This window comes from Myxine glutinosa, chromosome 2 (assembly GCF_964187855.1).
Source record: "Myxine glutinosa chromosome 2, kmMyxGlut1.1, whole genome shotgun sequence".
In the NCBI taxonomy this organism is placed as follows: Eukaryota; Metazoa; Chordata; class Myxini; order Myxiniformes; family Myxinidae; genus Myxine; species Myxine glutinosa.
Window position 1 is genome coordinate 73,217,096 of NC_136262.1, and position 9,931 is coordinate 73,227,026.

General features: G+C 45.0%; 1 protein-coding gene across 1 annotated transcript in view; it reads left to right on the top strand.

Annotated features, from left to right (window-relative positions):
• Positions 1-1,361: 1,361 nt before the first annotated feature.
• Positions 1,362-9,931, top strand: part of PTPN9 (protein tyrosine phosphatase non-receptor type 9) — a 134,471-nt gene continuing 125,901 nt past the window's right edge. Inside the window, exon 1 of the mRNA XM_068107988.2 lies at positions 1,362-1,459. Coding sequence (XP_067964089.1) covers positions 1,427-1,459 — 33 coding nt within the window. The 5' untranslated portion in view covers positions 1,362-1,426. The remainder of the gene's footprint in view (positions 1,460-9,931) is intronic.

Sequence of the window (9,931 nt, forward strand, 5' to 3'; positions counted from 1 at the left end):
ATGACTCGAACAGCAACGATGTGTCAAGATCCCCGTTTGATGGCAAACAACTCCGGGACAAAAACAAACTTTCTTGCAAATGTGGAAATTAGCAATAAATTGAAAAGATTATCCCTACTACTACGACGACACTACTACTACTACTACTACTACTACTACTACTACTATTACTATTACTACTACTATTACTACTATTACAGCTACTATTACCAATACTACTACTACTACTACTACCACTATTACAGCTACTATTACCAATACTACTACTACTACTATTACTACCACTACTATTAGTATTACGACTACTACTATTACTACGACTACTATTACCACTACCACTACGACTACTACTACTACTACCACTACGACTATTACAGCTACAATTACCACTACTACTATTACCAATACTACCACTACTATTAGTATTACCACTACTACTATTACCACGACTACTATTACCACTACGACTACTACCAAATACTACTATTACTATTACCACTACTACTACTACTATTACCACAACTACCACTATTACTACTTATACTACTATTACCACTACTACTATTACCACCACTACTTCTATTACTACTACTACTACTACCACTAATACCTCTACCACTACTACTACTACTACTATTACCACGACTACTTCTATTACTACTACCACTACTACTATTACCTGCACTACCACTATTACTACTTCTACTACTATTACCACTACTACTATTACCACCACTACTTCTATTACTACTACTACTACTACTACTACCACTAATACCTCTACCACTACTACTACTACTATTACCACGACTACTTATATTACTACTACTAACCACTAATACACCACCACTACTACTACTACTACTACTACTACTACTATTACTACGACTAATACTACTACTATTACCACTACAACTACTACTATTAATACTACTACTATTAATACTACTACTATTACCACCACCACTACTACTACTACCACTATTACTGCTACTGCTACTACCACCACTACTCATACTACTACTACTACTACTACTACTACTACTACTACTACTATCATTACTACTACTATTATTACTATTAATGCTACCTCTACCACCACCACTACCACTACTATAATTACTACTACTACTATTACATGCAATATATAATGAATTGCATGCACGTTATTTTATCAATGGGTATAAATAAAAGACTAAGCCCCTCCTTTTGACCCTCCATTCATGTGTTTCGGCCAATCGCAGCGTATTATCTCTCCTGTCGCCGCCTTGTAAATATAACTCAAAAACGAATTGCCTGCAAGGCCGAAAATGTTCTTCGCCTGAAACTTTCAGCGTTGTAATAGTGCCCTGAAGGCATTTACGTTTTTGTAAAGTATTGCGCTTTGGCGAATCCCGCTGGCCGGCTGTGAAACAGCTGGACCAAGATGGCGGATGCTTTAAGTGTGGAGGAAGAGCTAGTGAGTATTATTACATGTTTATTGTCTCAGTCTTCTCCCTTGTACGTCCGAGTTGTTCGTTTAGGGCGCTTTGTGAAGAGTTGCTTGCTAATGGTTTGGTGACGTGAATATTGGTCTCCATACGCGTCAGGCGGTCACTGATCATGTCATGGGATGGGGATTTGGGGCGGAGAAGGTGCTTCTTCAGTTGTTTTATTTTGCTTCCAACTCGGCGTACAAGCGAGTTTAGCTGGATATTTGCGACTTAGAACATCAGTTATTACATGCATGTAATACTACGACACATGAAGATTTCCTGATGTCAATATGGCTTTCACTTTTCGTTATCTCTGGTGATGTTGGAAACCAAAGTGTGTGTGTGTGTGTGTGTGTGTGTGTGTGTGTGTGTGTGTGTGTGTGTGTGTGTGTGTGTGTGTGTGTGTGTGTGTGTGTGTGTGTGTGTGTGTGTGTGTGTGTATATATATATATAATATATGTATATAATATATATATATATATATATATATATATATATATATATATATATATATATATATATATATATATATATATATATATATATATATTGCGGATCTCGGACGTCGGCTCTCCCCTTATCAAGGGGGGGTTAATCCCCTTGTCCTTTTATCTTGCCGAAGCGAGTTCTGGAAGTTATAACGTCCTTCCTGGCACGGCGTTAGGTAGGGTTTGTTAGGCCTAGGGGTTCCACTACTACTACTATGGTGACCGGAAACGAGGGAATAACTCCCGCTCGAACCACGGATATGATGGAAAATGCCGAGCGGATAGCAATCCACGATCCGAGCTGTTAACAAATGACTAGACCCGATTATAGCGGTTGCGATCGTGCCACGCTTACCCAATTGGAGAAAAGACTGATGCCATCGGATGGAGAGGAAATCAAGAAAATAGGAAGAACAAAGCAATTTATTAACAATTTACAGAAAGAAGAGGAAACGAAAGAAATGTACAGGATAGGAAGAGGACGAAGAAGCACACAGGGCAGCCTTAAAACAGTCTTATCTTATTCCCTGGACTCGGACCCGTTCGCTCTCTGACTCGGTCGCAGACACAGACTCACGCGGGTATGGAGATGGTCGGTTGAGGGTCCGGCGATGGCGTCCACCTCGTCCGGTCCCCGACTCGTACCGAGCAGATGGATGAAGGACAGCAAGCAGGCTCCACGTGGCGTTGGCGCGAGCGGACAATTATAATGCGGGGCGAATGGTAGGGCTGGGCTCTGGCGGTTACACTGGCGGCATATGTAATCAGAATAGGTGCTAACAATGCGCGTTTCTCATACGAGTCCTTTCAGCTGCGCTCGCCCCCTCAAGTTCTTTTGTTCAACACTCCGGTTTATAACTCAAGTCCTGTAACAATGCCAATGCTGCAGTCCTCCGGTAAGTCCTGTCAATACCACTCTTTCTCATTAGTCCTTTCAATGCGCTCTCTCCCAATAAGTCCTGTAAAAGGGCTTTGCGTTCGCGCTTTTATAACTCAAGCAGCGATCGCTCCATCAGCCCAAAAGCCACGCCTATCAGGCGATGTTACCTCAGCCCTGGTTGGCTGGTTAAGGCTTACCGGCCCCACCCTGATGGTGGGTTGATGTGGCCACACCTCCATTCCTGTGCTCCGCCTCCTTTCTCGGGCTTTACCTCGTGGCTTATGGCAGCGTTGAGCGAGCTCACGGGCAGCGAAGGCTGCGGCCAAGGAGCGTAACAATTGGGAGGGGCCATGGGGCACAGACAGGAGGGCGCGCTTAATGGCGTCGCTTGGAAAGGGAGGCTGTCAAAATGGACGGAATGGGGCCTACTCCTTATTTGATTGACACAACGCAGATTCACTATTGGAAACATGGCCTTATCTATACACATACTAATGAAATAACTGAAGTCCTATGGTGACCTACGTGTTGCTTGTGGCCTATCTATGGGGTGCTACCTTTAACCTTTAATGATGTCATATTTACACAAGTGTGGGTTCTCAAAACCGCAACACTGCACCCCTCCTTTTGCCAGGCTTGGCCCGAGCCGAAACGTCAGGACTATCTTTTACCTCTACATGTGACACTTAGGTGTAGTTTCCCTCTACTTTTAACCTACTACCCTGAGTGCGACAGTTTTAACACTAGATATGTCCCCCCTGTTGCGTTGTGTCCTACCTAACTGACTCACGCCCACAATTAACCGAAATACGGAATTGTTTCCAAACTACACATTTAAGCCGGTGGGGAGCATTATTTACAAGACTACTATTAATTATTTACAACTACAACCCAGGACCTGTCTTTTGTGGGAAAAAGCAGAATTTTTGATAAGAGGAAATGGCAATTGCAATGCACTGCACCGATACACCATACACCCATATGCACAATAAATGCACCATAATAAAAAACATGCATGAAAAGCACCAAAAATGCACAAAACAAACATTTTAAAATAATAAATGATGTCTTCTGGTGCTTCTCTGCTGGGCCGATGTATCTTGGCTGTCTTCTTGCTTGATGTTCTTTAATTCATTAATAAGAAGGGCACACAACGCGTCCACTTTTTTTTATTTATGGCCAGCAGGGCCAACTCAGGTGGTCCGACTGCTGGGCATTGATGCCACTTAAAAACAGTGGTCCGCAAGCCAGATACTGCTGGCAGCAACGATCTGTCCCAGCAACGGCGCCAGGCCACAGAACGTGTGGTCCATAGGGTGTACCGGTGCAGGCAGGCAGGCAGCAAGGGTGCAGGCAGCAATATTCAGGACACCTGCACACTCCCCTCGGACAAAAGACCATAGGTCCGTGAGTGGGGAAGGAAGACAAAGCAGAGGTTAACGGGGGGCAAGGGCGCAAGGGTACACATCAAAACAAGGAAATGTGACATGAAGGGAGAGCGAGCTGAGAAAAGCTCATCCCTACTCGTACGTCACCCCCCATGTCAGCCTACACTACCCTTGCCCTTCCCCGTATTTACACAATTTACAAATTTACAAATCCGTCTCTACTCGTCTTGTCTCCCATATCTCCCCTAAACCAAATTAGTCTCCAATCCCTCCCATGAAGGAAGGAAGGAATCTGTCTTTCCTGTCAAAGATCACAGAAAGAATTGTGCTATCACAGATGAATGACCATCTAGTTTCAAATAATCTTTTCAATTCTCGCCAGTCAGCATATAGACCAGGCCATAGCACTGAGACCGCTCTCCTAAGAATAACCAATGATCTTCTGACCTCTCTTGACTGTGGTAAGGTTTCCGTTCTTGCTCTTTTGGACTTGTCTGCCGCCTTTGACATGATTGACCATAGTGTCTTAATTCGTCGTCTTGAAACCACATTTGGTATAACTGGTACTCCCCTTTCTTGGCTGATATCCTATCTTACTGATAGAGTGCAAACAGTTGTTGTCAATGGCCAGAAATCAGCCCCTTCTCCGCTTTCCTTTGGCATTCCCCAGGGCTCAGTCCTGGGACCTATCCTCTTTCTTTTGTACACTCAGCCTCTATTTGATCTTGTTGCCAGACATTCAGTTGATCACCACGCCTTTGCGGACGACAAACAGCTGTACAAAGGAAGCACGATTCAACAAATCGTGCCCACTGTTGAAGTGTTAGAAGGCTGTATTGCTGACGTGAAGGCGTGGATGACCCAAAACAAACTTCAGCTGAACGATGCTAAAACAGAGTCTATGATTGTAAGATCGCACAGATGTCCTCTACAATGTTCACTTCCTACCACTATTCATGTTGGTGAAACCGATGTAAACTTTGTTTCGTCGGCCAAGAACCTTGGTGTTGTTTTCGACTGTAACATGACATTTTCCAAGCAAGTACTTCAAACTTGCAAATCAGCATACTTTCAGCTGCGAAAGATCGCATCCATTCACCACTTTCTTACTCCTCAAGCTGCTCTAACTCTGGTCTGTGCCCTTGTCCTCTCAAGGCTAGACTATTGTAATTCTTTGTATGCTGGCTGCCCTCAGTTTCTCTTGGATAAGTTACAAAAGGTTCAAAACTCTGCCGCTCGTCTTGTCTGTAAGGCGAAGAAGTCTGACCATGTTACTCCGCTTCTTGAATCTTTACACTGGCTGCCTATCTCTGCTCGTGTGCAATACAAAATTTGCACACTATGTTATAAATCATTGTGTGGAATGGGACCTCACTATCTCTCCGATTTGCTCACTCTCTATGAACCTCGGCGACGGCTTCGTTCAAGCGACGACTCTATGACCTTAGAGCCGCCGCGCACCAGCACCGAGTCGTTTGGCGAGAAATCCTTTTCCTTTGCTGCACCTCTGCTCTGGAATGACTTGCCTTCCTCTGTTCGACATGTTGACTCTTCCTGCCTTTAAAACCTCCCTCAAAACCTATCTGTTTCACAAGTCTTTCAAAGTCTAAGTCCTGTTTTCCCTTTGGTTTGAGGTGGGACAGAGATCGAGAGTATGTCTGTGTACATGTGCGGGGGAGGGAGGGGAGGAGGAGGGGGAGTACACATCTGTGGGTTTTGAATGGGGAGGGAGAGGAATAGGGCAAGAGTGGAGGTGTGTCTGTGTGTGTGTATGTTTGTGTATGTTTGTGTATGTGTGTGCGGTGTGTGTGCGTTCGCATGATAATGTAAAGCGCCATGAGGGTCGTTTACTCTGCTTGATGGGCTATATAAGACTCCTTTATTATTATTAAGGGATGGAATAAACACAATGTCCCACCCACGTCAAGATGCGTCTTTACCATCCAAACATCTGCCAAAACCTGGTGTGGAGTCCTATCACCTTGGTGAGTGGATGTGGATGGTGCGAAGAGATTTTCTCCTAACTATACTCTAATTGACATTAACTCTGTTTACACTACCCGGGGTCTCGCCCTGCCAATCCATTGGCCATCTTACACTATGTGGTTCTAAAAACCAATTCCCATTGCCCATACTGTGGTGCTCTCCCAATTTGGGGTCTCACTCCCCCATTTTTTCCATCTGTGCCCTCGCACAATTTTGGGGCTGGGTCGTGTGGCTCTCCTAGCAGGTCTACCTACCTGCGCACCTCCGCCACTGAAGTCGCCACCCAAGCTTGCCTAGCTCCTGCGACTACCTTAACTTGGGGAAGGCCCTCCTGGTGGGAAGGCCCTCCTGGCGCTCTCACCCCATGAATGCCCCTTCTGGCATCGGGCTACCCGGGCTATCCTCGGGCCCCACTGAACTCTACACAACACTACCTGGCTCCCAGATGTGCGGAGTATCGTTGAGAGAGAGCAAGACAAATGATGAATTGCGAAAGATGATGGGAATAGAGCCTGTGATGGATGCTGTGAAGAGAAACAGGTTGAGATGGTTTGGTCATGTGTTGAGGAATGATGAAAGTGACTGGTTGAGAAGAGTGATGGAAATGAATGTAGAAGGAAGTAGAGGACGGGGAAGACCGAGAAAGACTTGGCCAAAGGTGGTGGAAGAAGAAATGCGGGCAAGGGGGTTAACAAGGGGGGAGATGCAGAAAATAGGGTGAAATGGAGAAGATTGTCATGGGGCCCGCAAGGCTAACCCCCCCCCCCCCCCCCCCGCTCAAGCAGGGAAAATGGCCTTAAAATGCATGTTGTTGCTGTTGTTGTTGGAAAGCATGATTCTCACGGCACGACCAGCTCTGGGATAACTCTGCGTGGTTATTGTTGTTGTTTGTGAGCTCCTTCCGTTAACTTTTATAGATTTTTCTATGGCTTTGAGAAATATTTCTGCCTGCAGTTTTGTGTGCTTCTTCCGTGACCTTCCCAAGCCGTGGTTCTTAAACTGGGGGTGTGCCTCTGAAGGAAGGGGCGTGGGAATATTTCAGGGGGGCACGAGGGGTCTGTGGAAAATGCTGGTATGATGGGCTTACTATGTAAAAAGTGCACACACAAACAACTATGTATGTGTACATGTATGAATAAATAAATAAATATGAAAAGGTGTGTGTGTGTGTGTGTGTGTGTGTGTGTGTGTGTGTGTGTGTGTGTGTGTGTGTGTGTGTGTGTGTGTGTGTGTGTGTGTGTGTGTGTGTGTGTGTGTGTGTGTGTGTGTGTGTGTGTGTGTACTTGATGGGTGCCGATACACCTTGAGGAATCTACTTGTTTACCTATGTATCGAACGTGTCTCAGCTGGTTCTTCACTGTTTAAATATGAACCCAAACGCTTAGACCACCTCGCCGCTAATCTATCCGGTGATACCCTACAAAATAGATATGATTCGTCTTTTTCAGATTTGCAATTTATAAAGTCGGTAATTTTGCAATTAAAAGTCGAAATCTTGTTCTTCTTTGCTATTTGCTGTGACATCACACCATTAAGTCGACCACTTGCACACTGTTTAAGGGTTACATCGCAGACAGATTTAAGTCAAACGGCGATGAATTTTCGAATTTCTTCAAATATGCTGGGTCGATGCGTCCATGGTGGTTGTAGTAATACAAAACGAGATGGATTAATGCTACAGCAATGGCCAAAAGATCTGAGGAATTGCCAGAAATTGGACGAGGTTTGTCCGAAATACCCAAGTGTGGATAAAGCCTACAAAATGTTCGATTTTGTACTCGAAACATTTTACAGAGCACTGTTATGAAACAACAGAGATGGCTGGATGTTGTGGCTATCCACCACGATTGAGAGAGGACCCCACCCTCACAATTAGCAGCAGAAACAGCCGTTGCTCGAAATTGTAATCTGACCATCCAGCACCAATCCCCCCTTCTGCAGTCCCCCATCAACCGTCCCATCAGCTAGCGATCTAACCACCCCACACCTCCCCTCCACCATCCCCTCATAACCCCCCTCCACTGGGGCGGCTGTAATTGCTGTCAAAGGTGATTCCACCAAGTATTAACTCGGGGGGGAGAGGCCCTGTGCTTTTTCTGGTCTTCATCAATGATCTCTCCGACTCTCTGGAAAATCCTCTCTTTCTCTTTGCTGATGACTCCACTCTCTGCTGCTCCATACCTCATCTCTCAGATCGGCAGTCTGCAGCCTCCTCACTCTCTGCAGAACTGGACAAAATCACAGACTGGTCAAACAAGTGGAACATGTCCTTCAATCCTGACAAATCTCACACTCACTATGTCTCTCCGAAAAGACCGACTGCACAACCCTCCCATCTACTTTCTCAACAATCCTCTCCAAGAAGTTCTGTCACTCAAGCTTTTGGGTCTCACTATCTGCCATGATCTTTCCTGGGAAAACCACATTTCCAAGCTGTCCTCCAAAGCCAGTCGCTGACTGGGCATCCTCCGTCATGCGAAGTCCTTCCTTGGCACACCTGAGCTCCTCACCACATACAAGGCTTTCATCCGCAGCTCAATGGAATACGGTTCTCCCCTCTGGGCTGGTGCTCCTGCCTCACACCTAGCTCGTCTTCACGCTGTTGAAACCAAAGCTTTCAGAATCGTTGGAATCTCCTGCGATGAAGCTAACTCCGAGGACCTTTCACTCACTCACTCACCACAGGCAGGTTGGTGGTCTTTCTGTCTTCTACCGACTCCTCTCCGGCCTAGCTCCCCCATCTCTGTCTGTGATCTGTCCCCCAAATATTCCTTCAGGTCGCACAAGATCTGCCAACAACCCTCTTATGGTGAAACTGCCAAAATCAAGACTCTCTGCTCACCTTCACTCTTTCATTCCTCTTTTCTCCCACCTCTGGAACAAACTCCCTCACTCGCTTCAATCCCACTCCTCCCTCCAGGGCTTTAAAACAGCTGTTCACCACCATCTCTTATCTTCCTCCATCCAAAACCTTGATCTTTTCTACCCCCGTTAATTCACCCCAGATCCACTTTTTTTTAAATACCGACTTCTTTCCTGGAAGTCATAACAGTGTCCGTGTTTTTTTTTTTACCTCTCCTACCCTTCTCCCCTTCCCATCCCCCTTCCCCCCAAGCCCTCTCCCTCCCACAGATCTCCCGATGTCCCTGTTCTCTGCTGTTGTTTTGTGTCCTTCCCTGTCTCTCCCCATCTTGTCTCCCGCTCCCTTTATCTTATGTTTTATTTGTCAGTTTGTTTTTATGTGATTAATGTTAGCTCTTACACGAGCCTCAATCTTGTACACAAAAAAAAGAAAAAAGTTGTAGTTCATTTGTGGTAATTTTCCTGGGGATGGTTTTCAAAATCTCAGTGATGTTCTTCTTTATCGTTCCTGTTGCTCCAATTATCACTGGTAAAATTTCGATGCTCTTCAGCTTCCAAGATCTCTTGACCTCATTTTTGAGGTCCTGGTATTTGGTCATTTTCTTGATTTCTGCGTTGTTTCGGCCAAAATCGCTGGGTACTGATATCTCAATCAACAATGCTGTCTTTTCCTTTTTTTTTCCTGAGTACAATGTCCGGACGCAATGCTTTGTTTTCACATAAAATCATTCATTTTCATCCAATTGACCTGACATTTCAATTTACCATTTGAGTTTTGTCATCAAATTTTCAACAAAGCTTTATTATGAGAATATGGAGAAGGCAAATTAATAATTTGTTCAAAAGGTCAAA